Below are 20,626 nucleotides of genomic sequence, written 5' to 3' on the forward strand. Positions count from 1 at the left end.
CTGTACTTACTAATCTACTAATTTAAAAGTGTAAAAACGAGATGTTGGCTTCATGTTTAATTTGGTTTATGTCAAATAAATATATATAATTTTACAATAAAATATTTTACCACGCTTTTCACAAAGTCAACATCTCTAGTCTTTAATTTCTTTGAATTAATATGTTTATCGTTCTGATTAGTTTTTAGCTCCACGAATATCTTCTGTACATTTCTTATGCGTTCTTTACTGAGAAATTTGGAGGATGTTTATTCGATAATGTGCACTGTTCGCGTAATTATTGACTTCTTTAAGAAAGGCAAATCATATATAATTATAGTAGACATTTACTAAAGTTGCCGGGCAATTTATAGCATGCGCGCAAAAATTACAGAATTCCTTCTGGGTAGTGTCATATTCCGAGTTATATTTAGCTTTCGTGTTTATTTAGCTTTTGAAAATGTTTAATTTTGACAGATATGCATTGAGTTAGACACTATTAAAACAAAAGATCGTTGTTAGTAATATTAAAGATGAATAAGTTGCAAGTGCAGCTGCTATAGCTACATGGCATGTAGCATGTTGGCAAATAATATTTTCTGTTTTTGTGCAAGAATATTTTTCGCGCTTATTTTTCGACGCGGTTGACGCTTTCGTTGCTAAAGGCGATTTTTTTGTTATAAATCTACAATGTTTTCTTAAAAAATTGTTTAACAAAAACAAACGTTTTAGGTTAAAGTGCATGTTTTGGATCAGATCCTAAATTGGATCAACAAGCGAATGCTAAATTTTATATATAATATAGAAAATAAACATACCAAAGAATAAAACTTTTAAAAAATATGTAGAAATACTAAAAGAAAAAAATTAAGTCATTTTATAAAGGTATATATTTTTTAAATATTAATTACTTTCACAAAATACATACGTTTATGTTTCAAAAAATTATAATTTTGAAAATAAAAGTAAGAAATCAGTCTAAAGAAAATTAGAATCTCTCGAAGAACTCCAGGTCAACGTTCTGAAATAATGGGAATAGTACGACCTTATTTTTCACGCGGGTAACGATCCGAGCAAGCCATATTTTGCGTATTTGTAGAAGACAAGTAGAAGACATGTTGGAGTCATATATCTCTACGTCGTCATGTAAGAGCATTTTCAGATTCATGAAATTTCAAGATTTCCCTTTATTCTTATCAGAATTTAAAGTACCGTATGTATCACTTTTATTTTTATTACACAGCATATATGTATATAAGATATTATATTTGTTGAAACGTACGTATAATATACTGTGTAATTCTATAATTCAATAATTCACTTAATTGCTTTTTTACACATCTCTCTATAGTAGTTGGTTTAATCACAATAAAAATATACTTTTTTTAGTCCATAGCCGTGCAACGAAAGTTAAAAACCGCGTCGATAATGTTACGATCGATCTCATGAAACTTGTTCGCCTTAGTAGCTAACAATAAAAGCACTATAACCATGCCTCGATGTCTTCGACCTCGAAATGCTCATCGCCCACAAACTCTTTAACGACTCTGCACTAACTGTTCCGTTGCTGATTGCATCCGCTTTGTCTTTCAGCTCAGTACTCATTGTATTGTACATTAGTTTGAGCTAGATAAAACTCGAAATTTTCTGTATATTGTTTAAAATACCTACTTCTTAAATGTTTCACGATGTATTTCTTTAATTCACAAAGTTTCAGCACTTTTTTTCGCGGACAAAAATAATTTGATAGAAGTAGGCTGGTCGCAACACACGCAATTTCAATGTAGACAATGTGATTTTTTAAGGAAAATTAATTTCATACATTTTACGCAATCCACAATTTGCATAATTTTTTTATAGAAAAATATTAAATCAGAAATCACTGATTATTACTGGTGCTTTGTTTAATGGAAAGTCGCTTTATAATCAGTATGTTTCCAGTTCTAAATTTTTATTTTTTAACCAACCAATTTTGTAACATTTAATATAATTTGTCCTTTATCGAACTAATTGTAAGGTTGATATAATAAAATAGTTTAAATAAATATATTACATTCGCAAACCAGCTTTTATTTCAAGATGCGTATATAAAATATAAAAAAATATACATTTTATTAAAAAAAAAAAAACTAGAAATACTTGACTTTTTGTTTTAAAAATATTTGTAAATCATTATTCTTAACAAATATATCTATCTATACATTAGATAGATATATAAAAACAATGTCAATAAGCATGGATTAATTTTAGATTAATAAATATATGATCGATAAAAAGTCGTAGTGAATTATCAATAAAAGAGCGACTAGATTCGTTTAGAGATCGAGGAACAGTAAAACGATATATCCGCGACTGTGTACCTCTATCTGTCGACCAGTCGACTTAACCCCATATCCGGAAAATGTCTTTTAAAGCATTACCTTGAAACGATCGAAGCACTTTCGCGACGATCTTCGATCAACGGGTCCTTTTTTCGCATTTCAGCCTTCGGTGAGGTGAAGCTAAAAGCCTTCTTCATGGATTCGAGAACGCTCTGGCCGGTAGTCTGTGTCTGGTCGACGATGGTTGTGCTTTTGTAAACGTCTTCGCCCAGGTCGCCTAAGGACCTGTACGAAGCGCCAGTACCTGCCGGCATGGCGTGACCTTTCGTCCCCCTGTTTCTCTCACTCGAGACGATCTAATTAATCGTCGTGCTGGTCGGGGTTGATGGTTCCCACTGTCCAGATAGGTGCCCTCTCGGCGAAGACTCGCCTCGAAGGCGCCAAAAGCTGAGGCGTTGTTGCTGTCGCTGATGATGATAGGCGTGCCCGAAGCCGATATTGCCAATATCGCACGTCAATAAGGCAAACGAACGGCAAAAAAACAAAAGAAAGAAAAAACAAAGATAAGGAGATTCTGTGACAGCAATCGCAACGCGATTCGAGGCATCGGTCATTCGATTGTAAATAAGTAAATTGCATCTATTTTTTTCTTTTTGGAAAAAAGTACCAACAGTCATAGTCAATTAATATTGATTTTTCATTTTTTATTAATTAAATATTAGAAATATTTTTAGTAAATTAGAAAAATTAACCAGTCAGCGGAATTAATAATTGGCTTCTATAAATAAAAACATTGTATTTGTTCTTTTCAGATTTTTATTAGCAGCTAGGATAGCATTTATTGCTTATAAAAGATATCAAAAATTCTCTCTACCAGATTTTATAGAATCAGGGAAATAGACAAGTGATATTGGATATTGTTTCATAACAGGTACGCAATTTCATTTCCAGTCATCATCAGATTGGTAAATGCACGTAAAATCTTTTATAAACATATTCCGATAATTTTACTTACATTTAAAATTAATTATACTTGTGAATTTTGTTGTGTAAAGCATTTATTTTCTCATTTTGTTGAAGCAAAATAAATTAAGCGCGAGCATAATATTTTAATAACATATTCTAATTATCATATTGACTGTACAACTGCGATAAACTTTCATTAACTGCAGCTTAAACAGATATTTAGAGAATTTATATTAATCAGTATTTTAAAACAAGCTTTTCAACGTCTTTATCGTTCGTACTGCTATTTCCATCAACGCTTTCATTATAAACCAATTAAATTTTCTTAGTTGTCTTCTTTCTTTCTCTCTCTCTTTTAATAAGTTAATTTATTCATATTTGTTTTCACAGAAAATGTTCGAGACATATTTTGCAGTAATTATATATACAATTGTGGGAAAGGAATTAATTACTACATAAATAAAACGCGAGGAAAAGAGAAAAAGAGAGAAGAAAAATGGAGAGAAGAGGACAGAGCTAGATGATTCGATTAATTTTTCTCTCGTACAGTAAATTTGTGAAATATACAAACATTTTTCGTCGCGTATTTAATATAGTCTCTGGTGTAAACAGTTTTATTGAGCTCCAATTCAATTTCGAAATTTAGATTGTGCAAGTATAGAGAATAGATATAAACACATTTCTGTGAATTCTGCTGTTTGGAATTCTATTAGTTCGGACTTCTGGATGTGAAATCGCGTTCTATTTATGAATGTGCATACAAAAGCTCAAACAATTCCGTCATTCTCACTGAATAAACGAGCAAACTGCTATTGTTTCAGTGTCCTATATTTTCACGTTTGCCAAATCAACGCAGATTTAATCTGCATTACATTATACACATGTTGTGACATACACGCGACAATAAATGTACATATTAATTAATAAAATGTACATAGACACGTAAATTTCAAATAAGTTTTGGTTTAAAATATAATTTTAAATAAAATTTAATTAAAATTTAAATTATTTATATTTATTGGATTAAAATATATTTTTAATATTAACTGCCCGTAAAAAGAACAAAGAAACTAGTTATTTAGAAAAAAAATTGCTTGTTAAAAAAAAAAACGTTGTTATCCAATAATTGTTGCTGCTCAATAATATAATATTCAAGAATCAATGTTAATGAAACTACGCTTCAAATTATGTTGGTTGAGACAAATAAATCGGTTAAAAAACAATCAGGACACACAAAAGTTCAATAGTGTGATTTTTGTTTATTTTTTAATTAAGCAAATCAGCTTGCGCGATTTAGATAAAAAAAAATATATTATTGCCGATGCCTCGTTCTCGCTAAAATGTGAAAAATGAAGTAAGGTACGAGTATGTGTCATGGAATGATCGTCGACATGCACAAAATCCATCGAGCTCGTTCTACGTCGAAAGAATCATGCATGGCGACATGCCAATTGTGAAATATTTATTTATGCATGTTCGTGAAACACTGTTGATAAACAGGAAACGTGCTAACGAGAAACAGTAATCAGTGTCTTCTACGTAACTATCCTTAACAGCAAATCAAGCGTGTGCGATATATAATTAAGGAATAAAGTAAAAATTTATAAAACAATTCGGGAGGTTTCTTTCCGAAGTATATTAATTACTGGCTTCATTTCGCGCGCGAGGCTCACGCGGAACGTAATGTCAACTCGTGACAGAAACAAAAAGACGTATCATCAATAAAAGACGCAAAAAAGGCTTACAGTAAATAAATCGGCTCGTGTATACATACACGAATTGATCTGCGATTAACATCACTTCGTCGATTCATCGATCAAAAGAGATACGCATTTCTCATATTTCCCTCTAATAATTCCCAACTCATATTGATATTATCGAGAATAATTGATAAGCACACCCAATTTGTTGCACTTACAGATATCAGATTTTTAAATATGGGTGCAGCCGTTGATATGATACACTTGTTAAATAAATCACAAATAATCAACAATATTTATACTTGAGTTTAACATTTATACTTTTGTTGTCACGAGTTGCTTCAAATAAGTAAAACTTTTAAATTATACACTTTAGGTCGTAGATCAATCGTTGATCAATTGCAAATAGGACTATAACTTGTTCTTTATTTTTTTATAAAAAGCTAATTTTTTCGGTCAAGAAAAAAGAATATGAATATCGCAGCATCGGTCTAACAACGTGCACGCGGTTCTTCCTGTTAATTAAGATTTCCGTCAGTTGAGAAAATTTATCCCGAGATGCGACAAGATTATATTGCGGACGTTATTACTGATTGTGAGTTGTCAAGAATGACAACTGCGCTTTAAAGCGAAGCACATGAAGAACTTTCGAGTAAGAAGAAATAACTAACCGTTTTGCAATAAAATACTGCAAAAAGCGGTTATTTAGAATAATTATTGGATAACTAATTGTTGAAATATAGAATTTATATAAATTTTAAAAAATTTAGAGTTTTAATTGCATTAGTGGTTATTTGAATCAGAACAGATTATCAATTTCGAATAAGACATAAGCTAAAATAATTTCCGAGAAGTATGAAAGAAAGGTAAAAGGTGAATACTGAAATAATTCAGGAGAAATATGAGAGAAAGATAAGAAGGAGAGTCATCTATTTTAGTTTATCCCACTCCAAAGCAAAAGCGTGTCATTCTGGAGTCCGAGCTCTTCAAATATCGATGATGCTGAGCGCAGCTGGATCAGCTGCGGGCTCGGCTTGCTTACGTCTTAGCGCCTCGCGCTAACAGACGAGAAATCGATCCGGCCAGGACCTTTCCGGACAAAATATGTATGCACTCGTGTGATCACGCGGTGATGACCAATTCGCGGATAGACTTCTGCGCGCGTGTTGTAAGCGGGGTCCCCGGAAAGTCGCGTATTGATTTTTCGCGTGGATACTCGCGTGTAACGGGGTTAACCCCGTTTCTCGACATCTAATTTTTCGCCCGAGGCTAGCCGACTTGACGTCCACTGAATTGTACGACTGATCTACGACATTAGGGATTTTAATAGCTAGGTTACGGCAGACATTAAGTCATATTAGATTATTTTCAGAACATCAAATACGTTAGATTTACATAAATTTCAAGTGTATCATTGATTTACGATTAAGGGTTGCAATCGTCGAAATTATGCATGAACGATCGTTTGATGACGTCATTATTAATACCAGCTACCAGCTTTGAATAGAGGAGCATATTATGTCTAGAAGTATCTGTTATGTAGATCAAATATGAGATAAAATAATTTCTATATAATTATTGTGAAATTATGTAATTGAATATCATGTACATAATTATGTAATTTAGTACATAATTGAGTTTTGAGTTGATTGTTTCTGATATTGGTTTTGTTTATCAGGCCAATTTAGTAGACCTCAAATTGTTACAGTAATTAAATTACATAAAGAAACGTATTTATTTCTAGTACAAACATGAACTTTCTGTTAATATTTCAATTTTTTATATTGAATTTGTTAAATTTTTTAAAAGCGTATAATAATTAAATCACAGATCTCTCTCTCTCTCTCTCTCTCTCTCTCTCTCTCTCTCTCTCTCTGTCTTTCTGTCTATCTTTCTCATTGATTATCCAATGAATAATGTACATAACAAAATAAAGTTTGATATAAATTTTTAGAAAGAATTTCTATATGCTATCTTTATGCTCCACTTTAGCACATTTTCTACCAAAGTTAATATTCTGTTAAATGATTATAGCTGGTTTTAATGTCTCGAAAGTAAAGACTACATTCTCGATCCGAGAAATCTTATCGCCGCTGACAGTTTACTCGACAGTCCCAAAGATATTTTTTCCATTGTGCAACTCACGTAGCATTGATCCTGCATGCTTCGAGAGTCGTGGAAGCAGCTGCAAGCTGTTACATCTGCGATCAGATAGCGGATAAGATAATTGTTGGACGCTGGTAGAAACTAGAACGCGATGGTTCTTATTTGCTTCTCTTTTAAATATAATATATAAAGGTTTTTCTTAATGACTGAAAATTATTTCAATCCTTTCGAAAAATTAACACAAAGCTACTAATTATTTTCTAATTCCTGATTCAAAACTTTGTAAGACAGAATGTGTCAGGAAATGCAAATAATTTAAAAATAATTAGAAGTTATCAGTTAACTTTTTGCAGGTATTAGGCTTCAGGTTTCATACTGAGAATGATTACTCTGTGAAAGTTGCCATTATGTAAGTATGCTGCATACATCTAATTCCTAGGAAGAATCTAGGAGTAGGAAGCGATTTTGCCCGCATATATCGTTTACACATTTCTTCCAAGTTTAGTTAAAGTAGTTTTTATTAAATGTTTAAATTTTCGAAAATACAAAGACAGAAAGAGAGAGAGAGAGAGAGAGAAGGGGGGAGAGCTGGTAGAAAACAGAGAAGTAGGATCAATTTCTGTAAGCCGCAGTAATAGCGCGCGGGCAGGTATGCTCAATCGAGAGTTAACGACTGTCACTGGCTGTTTTATTCTCGCGACGTCTTTCCTGGGAACGATCGATTGTTCAGTCTAACCCCGTTTCTCGTCCCCGATGGAACCGATTCGCCTAGGAGGCGAAGGCTACAGCGAGATCGTTCGCGCGATGTCGTTCGCGTGCGATCGATCTAGCGCGCCAGGTTCGACCTTCGGCAGCGCCGCATGACACAACGTCATCGACCGCGGTTTGCCGCTGCAACCTCCGTCAACGACGACGACGACTACGACGACGACGACGACGATGACGAAGTCCGCGTGCGGACGCGAGATACCGATGCGCGCGCGTGCAAGCAACTAACACCAACACGATTTCACGAGCGCGCACACCGAGCGAAGACACTCCATTCGAACTATACGGACGTAGCCCTGATCGATAGGTCGAAGCGGTCGAGAGATTCCCGAAGGGATGGCAGACAAAGGGCAGAAGGGTGTAGACAGGTGAAGAGGACAGCTGGTCTGTGGGACTCACCTCTTCCTGCGTGAGTTCCGCTGCGGGGTCCGCGTGCTGAAGAAGAGTTGCAGCTTTCGCGCGGTCTTTAAACGCGATTACTATGAAAATACCCTAATGGGGCCGTTTGCGCCTCGATCACGGTACGGTGGTATTTCACCTTGTTTAAAAGGTGAAATTCGCGTAACTGGAGACAATCGCGCTTTATACGACTCGATATCCGAACGCCTGCTCGATACGCGCCTTTCGACGTGACGTTACGTGACGTGCCAAGACGGAGCACCGTGACGAAACTGACGTTAAAGAGCGCACGGTGGTTCCCAACGACGTCTCGTACGATTACTAAATGCCCGAGTGCACGGCTGCTCCGACTACAGACTGGTCAATGGGAATGCGCGTTACTCCATGCGCGGTATACTCCGGATCGAACCGGTTACGGATAGACTGCCGACATCTGGTCATGAAGAGGCACACCCGGCCTGTCACCCGCGTTTAGAGTTCCCGCTGCGCATGCGGAGACCGAAGATGACCCTGAAGGCTTTGCCGGTCGATTATTATCAGAGAAACTTCGTGAGACTTACCCTGAAGGGGCAAGAGCGAGTCCCTTTTGGTTCCATCGACACAGCAGAAAACCACAATACCTAACGTTGATGCAATGTCAATCAATGCACGCTTGCGGCAGGAGATGGAATTCGCATAAGTTTCTGTAATGCTGCATATTAGGATTTTTGAATCTTGTGAAGGATAACTGATTATTTATGTGCTCACGCGCGCAAGGGGTAGAACGCAAGCGATGATTTACGATTGCTGCTAATCTATAATATTTAATTTATGCTGATGCTAATGTATATATAGCAATACACACTGAAAAAAAATCTGGATTGTTTATTTTCCACCAGAAAATACTAGTTGAATCTACCAGGATCTGGTTGAATTAATACGAATTCTGATTGCATTAATTGGAAGAATCTGGTTCGTTCATTTTCCACCAGAAGTCCAATTAATTCAATCAGAATTTTGTTCAGTGCACTTTTTTTATTTTCTATGTATATATTCTTCAATTTTTATATCTAATTTAGTTTAATTCTTAAATTCATTAATTAAATGCTTAAGTCTCTTCAAGTAACTATCAATAATTTATGCTGATGCTAATGTATATATAAAAATACACGTCTTTTTTTATTTTCTAATATTTTTCGATTTTAAAGTTTAATTTAAGTAATTTTTAAATTCATTAGTTAAATTCTTAAGTATCTTTAAATAAATTTCAGCGCAAGTTATCTAAGACAAGATACATAATCGCAATCGTAAGGCAATATCCCCGGTTAAAAACAGTGCAAGCGATCACAAAAATTTATATATGCATATCTTTTAACATATGTTCAAATATTACATTTATAAGAAAAATTAAATAAATTTTTAAACAAAAATAATAGAAACAATAGATACAGCATATACTTCTCTGCGCCCTTGGATATATATTTGTATTAATGTATTATACACTTTGATATTTTTTGCAATTATTTCGCAACACTATATCTATGTATTTCCAGAAATTTAATTAATTCTTAAGCGTGTACTATTGCTCATACTCATCTAAATCTTTCGACTGACTCTCGTTCTTCAAATTGGCCCGCAAGAACCGAAGAGCTGTCTAAGCGACTGTCTCTCGTAATCGAGTCGAGTTGAGTAGCAGAAGAATGGAACAACGGACCGGAAGTGCACTCGAGAGGGTTTAAGAGGCGCTACGTTTTATGGAATTCACTCGGAGGCGAGCGAGAAAGATTAAATGCGAGGCTGGGAAAGCTGTGATGAGATCTCCGCGGATGGAATCGGTGCTCCGGCCTTGCGGAACGTGCACCGGGAAGAGCGGGGATTTAAAATCGCGAATCTCTCTATTACTTCTGTCTCTCTTGACGACACCGCGGAATAAATGAGAACGTCTTCTACGTTCATCTCAGCGGCTGGATAATCCATTTTGCGGATTACTGTGACTGTGGCGAATCTGCTTTATTTATGGCCTGCAGTGAAAAGAATTTTAAGTGTCAATTAGCATAGCATCGCGCGGTATTTCAAAGAATAATGCATTGAATTTTATTTATAAAATCATTGATACGTGTTGATTTGCCTCGAGTCACACACGATGCATTAGACTCCAAGAAGAAATATCGGTACGAATAGGAAGAGGGTGCAAAATATATTCCGAAAAAGATTTGACGTATCTCTTCACATCCGTTTGCGAATCCCACCTATACGACGCGCCATACTCGAAGGCCCACCTTAAACCATCCACCCTCGCGTCCTCCTCCCTTTACTCGCAGCCTTTAAACGTTACTACTAAACTTCGGGATCTTCTCTTCATAGGGTGATATATACTTCCGCGAGTATATTCATCATAAAAATGTATATTTATGTATATTTCCGCTAGCACGTCGCTCGGTTATACATACATATATTGTTACCGCACGTCACCCCCGCGGGTTCTCGTCGGACTTACCGCCGCCCGCCCCGTATATATACGTCCGCAAGAGGTGCTTTATAATGCGCGCGGAACGTAGCGGACATATTTTCCCCGTCTATGTCCTCCTGGTATGTTGTATTCCTTCGCGACAGAAGGAGCCGGTCCTTTGTAGAGAAAAAAACTCGTCGGGGGCGGTATTTAGTCTGTCAACCGCCATGACGAATCGCCGGAGGAGGACCGGCTTTAGAGGAATATTCCGTTATAATATTTAGACATGGACGAAAAACGCATTTTATTTGTTATGAGGTCTTTGTTGACAATAATATATTTTACATCCATATATTAAGAAATCTTAATTTTTATTAAAATATTGAAAGAAAGATTAAGATTGGGAAAGAAATGTGTATTTAAGATTAAACACAATTATAGGCTAAAAATAGGATGCGTTCGCAATAAAAATATATACATAATCGCGATCGTAAGGCAATATCTTCGGTCGCCATTACGGACCACCCATGGGATTTTCACCCCAGAGAAACAGGTGCAACCGGTCTGGGATACAACATGCAACGTGTTACGATGCTTTCCCCATGGGCGCGCTTCGATAAATTCGCCCACAGGATCTTCCTTACGGGACACGAGAGGCGTGCTGGTACGCCATATACTGAAGTTCGTTTAAAGGGAAACGAAATTTCGGTGAAAATATAGCGTTGGCGAGAAATACTATATCCTCGAGGACGTAATTATGATCTCACAGGATACACGGAATGCGCAGTTAATATTGGAATAAACGATATTGGAATACAAATTAATAGAGTTTTAATTATTCGCGTATTTGTTACACACGTTTAATGATATTTCCGGGAGTTTTTAACAAGCACATTATGGCCTCTGCTTTATTACTTTCAATTGATGAGATTAGAGAGAGTATCGCTCTTCTTTCTGTATATAATTTTACTACTATTTTAATTTTACAATGTACAATATCATAAAAAATTTAACGTTATTAAATGAGATATTTCAAAACTATTCCTATTCCATTGTTTTTTAATAAAAGGATAAAAATAAAATACTTTTATAAAAGAGCCATATTGTATGTAAATAAATATTTGGAAGTCACTCTAAATAATACACTGAATATCGTTTTATATTGTATCTTTATTTTTATCTTGCACGTAATATTGCGTAACCATTATCAGTTTGTCTCAGTCATGCATTTTGTAGCGAAATTGCACATACATTTTTCCTGACAATTTGGATATTTATCTTTAGTTTTTATGATATTTTTCAAATAAAGAAATATTGTCAAGAGAAAAATTGCGAAATATAAAAATTTAAATAGTTGCAGCGAAACGTTGCAGTATCTAACTGAGCTATCGGTCACGATGTCGTTTTACTGCGAACTTTCGTGGAAATTTAATATTAATACGCAATTTTGCTCTCTGTCTTCTTCTTTCTCGTAGATACGGACGTGTATACACGCACACTCACAGACATGCACACGCACATGTCTCTTAAGATCTAATATTTATGTAGGTATAACAGGGAGATACAAATGACGATAACGTGCTTCCTTCTCGCCTTCTCGCCTTAAAGTGTGTTAGATATAGTACGGTTGAAACTTTTCGAGGTTATTTTGATTTATATAATATTCAAATTATAGCTTTTTAAATTGATGATTAGTTAGAATTACCATGTTTTTCTAATATTATTGTGTTTGTAAAAAAAGCATTTTAATTTAATTTTTTAGAATAAATATATCTAGGTAAAGAGATCAGCAAAATACAATGATTTAAGTTTAGAGGGAATTTTTATTTCTATTTAAACAAAATAGAAATTCTACATATATATTTATAAAAGTAACATCTAAATAAATCGCAGAAAGTATATAAATAATAATTATTAAAAAAATTTAATTTTTATTCTAAGATTGCTCCAAACTTCAACTAAGTACACGTAATATAATTCATAACGCACTGAACTTTCTTCGAGATAATTACATTTTGAATTTTTTTATACGGAATTGCCACCGCTCTCCGCGTAGTTATCTTTTACTCTTTTTAAAAAATCGTTAAAGTATAATTTGTTTAGAGCATCCCTATATACGGGTGCTTATATGTCATGGCTGTGGAATAATGTATGAGTGCACTGAATTATCTTCAACCTTACTGCTGCTACATCCCGTTAAAAATTCATAAATGATAATGTATTCCGCGTTTTATGCATTACGGAAGAAAAAAGAAATTAATGGGAAATCGTCTATATCAATGAAATATATTTGTTATTTATTAAATAGCAGTTTGTTTATTTGATATATAATGGGCATTTATACCGTTAAGACAGGCAATTTTTACCGTTCTATTCTATTAATGTTTCTCTGCAAAATGCATTTTCAGATAATTCTTTCTGAAGCTAATTTTTTAGTTCCAAAATGTCACACGCGTTTGTAATAGTGTATATATAAATATAATATCTTATTATTAATATCTAATAAATACTAAAATAATTGCTATATCGGGAAAATAGATTTGCGAGTGAAATATAGAATGAGCTTGGATGTCCATCAGCATTAAAATTTTAATGAACCTTTAAATTTTTGTTTTTAGATATTCAGCATAATTCTATGTGATTAAATTGTAACTATATGTTTATATTGAATTACTGGATTTTATTGGATAAATATATAAAATATATAAAATATTAGACGAAAATATCAGACAAGATGAGATCAAAACGGATCATGTTGCTTTGTACTTTTTTTAATTTTTGCGTAATTTTAATTAAATTTTTTAATTAAACAATAATGCATATACAAGATTCTCATCATGATGTTTATGAGGATGAGCATTATTTCAAACTTAATATTTAATTGGAACAAATAAAGCTTTCTGGTAAGTATTTGGTGTATTTTGTAGGTAAATGAATTTCAATTTAAATAGTTATAGAAACATATTGCGTTAAGTCCTAAATTGAATACGACGGCCATGTATTGGAAATGTTAACGTGGGCTTGCGTGTGGGCGGTTGCATCGAAGGACATGATACATTTTACGTGGATTTTGTGCAAATCTTTCGAAATGGGCACGCCTTGCGGCTGTTTCTTGTGATTTGTTTGACAATAAAACGTGCCTTCGCAATAAGATATTTGTTTGATCAGCACACATTTGACTGCAAAAAACCTTGCGCGAAGCGAACGACTATGAGAGCGCGTACGGTGTATTGTACTGCAGAGCGAATACTAATGGAGACAAATGTCATATACGTGGCTTCTTCTTTCGTTGTTTATACTAGTAAATATTAAAAAATGAAATTTAAACTAATACTTTGAATTTTAAATATAACACTTTGTTATTTTTAACTACTATGTGAGTGTCAGAATTTATTATTTTAAGACCAATCGGTATTATTTTAATTGCATTTATTTAGTTAAATTAACTTTATTTTATTTAAATTAACAACATATTGAGTAGGAGCAGGGGCGACTTATGGGAATGGTTAAAAATGACTCAATTTTATGTTTGACCGAGAACATTTCTGACGATTTATAAGTTGCCAGAGAAGTCACTTCGCTATTAGAAAAACTGAAACAATTGCGCAGAACTTCAAGTTTATAGTTTAATACGCACACCTTCTTCGGTTGAAGGTACATGTGCCATAATTTGTGCCATAAGTTGTGTTTGATTTCTAGTCTTACAAAGAGAGGGGGAATGTGCGCACGCTGTTTTGTATTAAAAGCTATTTACATGACTGAGATCGAAGAGAATAAAGGTGAACGAACAACGAATAATAATATAATTAAATCATGATTGACAATTACAATTGAGCTGCTGAAATATGATTGAAGCTACAACAACGATTGAAAAGTATAGTCCGTCTAGGGTTTACTCGCTTCTTTAACATAATAAATATAGGGGGACATATGTGTCCGATTAAAAAATTTATAAATTCATTATTGGGAATTAGAATTAAAGTTTATACATATTATAAAAATTTTTGTAATCTCTCATGTATATGTATAAACTTTAATTCTATAATAATTCCCAATAATGAATTAATAAATTTTTCGGAAAACTACGTAAAAATAACGCGCAAAGAAACCGCGTAAAAAAAGAGATGTGTGTGTGTATATAGCGTTGACACTTATCTGACACAAGATCGCCGCATTACCACTTTCGTGACGATATTCGAGCGAGCAAGCGACGCCGCGCCGGCGTGAGTCGCTCCGTGTATAATTGCTTTATTCCTCAAAATTTGATCGCGGCGAGTACCATTCGAGATATCAAATCCAATTACTCTCTATACAATTATCACAGTTGGTGATTATAATTTCGCGATTAATTAATTTCCACAATAAACAATCTATCAAGATGATATTCACCAAAGCAAATATTTTGCGCAATTTATTCATTAAAAACGAGTATCGACATGATAGAAAATGGAATTTATAAATTGTTTTATTGCGATCTTTACGGGCGATAATGCTTTTTTTTCACGATGCTTGAATATATTTTGCACGACACTTTGAATTTTCGTTAATTTAAATATAATTTGATTAGCATTTGTGGATTGAAAGCGTGAAGTAGGTAATATACGAATTGTTGCATCGAGTGCGGTTTAAATAATGGAAATTTGTGATATATCGAGCATTTATCAATAATATACGCAATTCGCGAGATTTGTACGTAAACGTATTAAGCTTGCAATACTATAAATTTCGATTTTATATTTTTAGACAGTCCATTACATTCTAATTAACCATTAACTCGACTTTATTAGTCGTATCACATGATATCAGAGGAAAGTTTTCGACGCTATTTTCCAATTTATTTATAATTAAATGAAATTTTGCTGTATATGGAACTTCAATCGACTTCAGTCGGAAGGACATTGCGATGTGTTTAATTAGTAACTACTGTCGTAATTAAATTCATGTTTTAATATTTATCGCACAACATAAATATGACTGTTGTACATTGATAATTTATTAAAACCTTCCGCCAGGCAAAGTTTGTTCGTTACGCCAGTCTGCGTAATATCGCGAATATCAACCGAATTGTTGTTTTATATGATCGTATTTTTTATTTTCTCATTATTTTTCCATAGCAGTAATAAAATGCGGTTACAATAATATCAGGAGTGCAAAATGCTGCAAACGTTATAGTCTAATGATTACTACGCAATTAATTAATTGTGTTTTCAGGAATGAAGGACAAGATGAGTGAAAAAACAAGAATAAAAGAAGTAAATGTCGGCAGGGCGGCAGTGTGGTCTAGTGGTAGAGCGCCAGACTCGTAATTTGAGGAACCAGGTTCGAGTCCACTAGAGCCATGGAATGTTTTTCCGAAAGCTGCGCCCCTCCGTGCAAGATTGAGGCCCTTGTGCGGAGAAAACTGGGCTTCGTCTTTCGGAAAGAGACGTTAAATAAATTGTCCGCAGTAGCGAAGCGATTCTTTAAATGGTGGCATGCATCAACAGAATCAATTGCAACAAGCCGACCTTCTTCTTGTGAATATATTATTCTAATGTCTCCTACGGTTGCTCCCCGTACGGGTGAACTCCGATTATAGATATCTAATCCAAGGCGTTACTGTACTGTCTTAACCCGTTCCAAGATGACATGAGGTAATGGTCTAGAAACTATGTAGGTAATTTGTTATTAAATTTTATTTGTTGCCTGTGAACTTAATCATTGATAATTATTTTATGTGTGTAATAATTATTTCTTGAAATATTAATTATTTTAGCCATAATTATAACTCGGACATTGTATTTTATAATATAATATAGTTTATGTTCCAACCAACTAAACTGAACATTGTGAAAATCAATAACAGATGACAGATCGGTATATTTGTAGACACGCAATTATAAGCGCAAACTTTATGTGATGCTATTGGATAATTTTAACCGTTTATAATTTGGAAATTATTATAAATCTCGATACTTTTATATTAGATTTTTTATTTTAATTAATTTTCATAATAGGTTACTAAAATATTATATTGTTGTAGAATATTTTGTGTATTTGGAAATTAGATTTTAACATTGGAGCTTTTTACTGTTTTTGTTATTATGATATTTCGTGTTATCAGTTTTGCTTCTCTAAGTGTTAATTTTTTTTTGGAAGCACCCTTTACTTAGATTGTAATAATATTATTGCATATTTTATTCTTACAGATTAGAACAAAATCGAATAAGATTGGGACAACCTGTATATGGCCATATCGCATTTTCGATTTGACGCAAATTATCATTCTACAGTCAAAATTCTCGAAATTTGTGTCAATATCATTCGAACAAGCTATCCGTTTATTTTTACATTAATGAATTTGTTCATGAGACGTCGTTACTTATGCTTCGCCGCACGGCGGAGCAAGGCAAACCGGCATTGCGATGGAATTACGATGGCTTTTAAAAGGACGTGCACTTGCATAAATAATTCATTGTGTACGATTCTCTCTCTCTCTCTCTCTTTCTCTCTCTCTCCGCTAGACTTCACGCTAACCGCGACGGTGGCATCATGCGCGCGGCAAATCCTTCTCAAGCGAAGTTCGGAATTTGTACGCACAATTATGCAAATATATCGGCATTCTCGGTCCGGGGCTCGCCTACGTGTTAGGCAACGAACCTACCTAAACCTTCGCGAAAGCTTTGCTCCCCCGCAAAAGAAAACTGTTATAACGACCGACTCGATTTCGCGCAAGCTTCAACAAATCGAGCGCTTGTCGTCTTAAGAATGAATAAGTAATTATTCGCATATGAATTTTCTTCGGAAGTTGAAGACACGATCAGATAGTGATCGTGTCTTCGACATTTGGCGCGAGACACTACCGTGATAATATGTCTTGATAATAGGTAATAGTATTAGCTTGACTTTGACGTAAAATAAAAATATAATATTTAAGAAAAAAAAGAAAGTACATGCTTATAAGATTCATAGAGTATTATTGGTCGAGTATCATTAAATTATGTTACTCTTATTTAAATATGTATTTTATGCACATTTAATATTTAAGCATAAAAAAAACTTTATTACGACATGTTTGCACCGCGCGGACAGATACCTAAAGTCTTGCGACAAAAATATAGTTGCTGTTTTTATGGCAAAAAATTATATTTCCATATTTTGCATAATATCGTTAAATTAACCGTCAATCGCATAAAAAAGAACGATTGCACTTCTCTGTAAGTATAGACGCAGAGTTATTTGCGCGACGCAAAGCCACGAGCTTAACGGTTTCACTCGGGCTTCCTGTTCGCGGTAAATATTTAATGGCGAAACCGATGGGATTTGCTGATCAATGTAAACCCTCTTCCGCTCGTCCAGCTTCTGAGGCAAGAGCCACGTGGCACCTTTTGCTCCCTTTGCTATTCCGCGGGAGTAGTGGCGAGCGTGTTCACGAAAGCGAGTTCACCCACCAATTTATTTTCGTCCAAATGGAAAGAACCTCGCCAAGGGTCGCCGTCGCGATGCTTTTTCGAGGTTGGAAACGAGAGACGGAGGTTTATACAGTTCGCGAAAGAAGCCTTTACCATCTTGGCTTCTTTTGATATTTCAGCCCACTTGGCTTCCACTTGGCTTCCACTCGAATTTATTGTCATTTTGACAGAAATATTTTCGATATTACTCGAATTCGATAATCGCTGATATTATGCCTCATGATAGTAAATTTTGAAAGACTGTTAAAGTATATTACAATTGGCAAGACCAACATATGAAAATGTGTGGTTGAATTCAAGATTATTTCTGTACAAAAAATATACGATAATTCCGAGCTAGTTTTCAACTAAAATAGTTTTATAAGAGAAGATTTACAGAATCATCTTTAATATTATCTGTTCGTATAAATTATATTATTTAGGTCATGTTTTTAAATATATCATATAATTATAGAAATTACAATCTCCGTGTCAATGTTGTAATCAATATTGCGCTTATATAACCATATATATACATGTATATATATATATATATATATATATATATAAAATCATAATAAATATAAATTTTTTTACATGTCCAAGCGGATCGCGAAAAACGCTCTTGCATGTGTTATTGGCAAAATATTTATAAAATCACTCGGTCGGAATGCGGTCGATGCGGTGATAAAAAATGCTGGGGCGATCGAAGGTATATATTTTCTAAGGGAGACCAGGCTTTATATCTTTCGTCTGAACCACAAGTGCTGAAAGAATATATTGAGCGCCACCGCCACCGTCGCAGTCGCGACTCGTAACTGCAGTCGCCTCTTGACTCTGCATCCGTGCTGCATCTCTGCGCAGACACTGATCCGAACAAATGGCACGCGCGTGCACGCGTTGAGGAATACCGAGCGAGGAATTCTCTGCAAAGATGCACGTGAACAACGTCCAGAACGAGACCCGGGTACCGACACGTTTTTATTCCTTTTCGGGCATGCCGTTTCATTAGAGACGAGTCGTGCAACATGTTTTCATTTTGCACGAGTCGGTCGGATTTCTGCTTTATTTCAATTGTTTTAGTCGCTTTGTTTATCTGCATCTATTTTAGTCACTCTATTTAGTCTATTTGATGGAGAAAGCGCAAATGAAATTCTTATGAGACAGCATAATTGTAATCGATTCGCGGTAAGTTTGTTCAGTTTTTCAATTTTACCGTTAGACACTTTTGAACCCTTAAATCTTAAATAGGGAAGAGTGGCTCACTTTTTTTTTCAGTAAACATATCTCCATAATTTTTAGGATTTACAAACACTTTTTATTTTAATAGGTCATTGTCTAAAATAATATATTTTAAAATTGAAAAATAAATATTACTAAACTATTTTTTACTGCATATATTTTTTTGAAACTGTCAATTGATCCCCTGTAAAGACACTAAAAATGCTGAACTATATTAGAATTCACACAAAAATAATACAAAAGTACAAAAAAATACAATATAAAAAAAAGTTTCTTACTTATTTTACTACAGAACCTCTGTCACACCCATCGGTAGCGTATCGGTCCCTGGTTTGACAAGTAATGACACAAACCATAATCTACGTGTTTAAAGAGCAAGTTTCTAGAACTAATAGTCGCGTAGTCATAACTAATGATCCACTGTGCCCCAAGCTCCCCTACACCTTATTTATTTGCAACGCAAAGGAATTATTATCTTTAATATTATAACTTTACTATAAATGTTGCTTAACAATTGTAAATGTTACGATAGAGATCGTACATGATTGCACTCTCTTGCTTAAATAATAAACCAGGTGTAATTTTGACTTGGAAATTTGAAACAAAATTTAAATTCAAATGATATAACATGTTTAAAATTACAAGTAATGATATCTTGTATTTTTAAACAAAAATAAACTGTTTAAGCTATTCATATAATCACGAGATTATGTCCCAAGTTTTTTTTTTACTTAAAAATTGGCCACGTTTTTCTTCTGTTTTATTTATTATAATTTTATTTTTCTTCCTTCTGCGTATCTCGACATATGCAGAATGTTTAAACACTTTAAACAATGCCCATAGATACGCGGGATACTTGAATTTTAATAATGTCCGGGGCTACCCACTGTCCGAGGCTACCCCCCCGTTCCCCTATATAATGCAACAAGCCATACTTTGTCATTGCAAAAATTATTGGAGAACAATTAATATTTGTATTTAAATTACGTAGACATTCAGCTTACAAACATCCATACATTCGCATAATATTATGTGTTACGAATCATATTTCATCGCATTTATCGCGCGATTAGTTAATTTGTTAGTCAAACAGAGTACTACAACTTACAATAGTACAAATTATTCATTATTTCCGACCTACTAAATTGGTTTATCGATGATTTGAAGTTGACTATTATATAGCGATATGAATTGATGGTGAATCTCTGAATACGTTTCTGTCAATTAATCTATTGAAAGTCGTATAGCGCATTTGCGATAAAAAAATCTTGTTAATAATCTCGACAT

The 20,626-nt window shown here is 34.3% G+C and overlaps 1 protein-coding gene across 6 annotated transcripts in view; it reads right to left on the reverse strand.

Moving 5' to 3' along the window:
• Nucleotides 1-8,616, reverse strand: part of LOC112461045 (protein NDRG3) — a 29,785-nt gene extending 21,169 nt beyond the window's left edge. Inside the window, exons 1-2 of one of the 6 annotated variants that reach the window (XR_003041509.1) lie at nucleotides 8,240-8,610; nucleotides 2,400-2,767 (exon numbers count right to left, since the gene is read on the reverse strand). Coding sequence is in view for 3 of the 6 variants with exons in the window: in XM_025026099.1 (XP_024881867.1) it covers nucleotides 2,400-2,614 (215 nt within the window). In the remaining 3 variants the exon portion in view is untranslated. Of the gene's footprint in view, nucleotides 1-2,399; nucleotides 2,768-8,239 lie in introns of all 6 variants that reach the window. The other 5 variants (XM_025026099.1, XM_025026097.1, XM_025026098.1 and 2 more) reach the window with 5 other exon arrangements.
• Nucleotides 8,617-20,626: the final 12,010 nt, after the last annotated feature.

The sequence above is a fragment of the Temnothorax curvispinosus genome, unplaced genomic scaffold, assembly GCF_003070985.1.
Source record: "Temnothorax curvispinosus isolate PA1 unplaced genomic scaffold, ASM307098v1 QBEX01011001.1, whole genome shotgun sequence".
Taxonomy (NCBI): Eukaryota; Metazoa; Arthropoda; class Insecta; order Hymenoptera; family Formicidae; genus Temnothorax; species Temnothorax curvispinosus.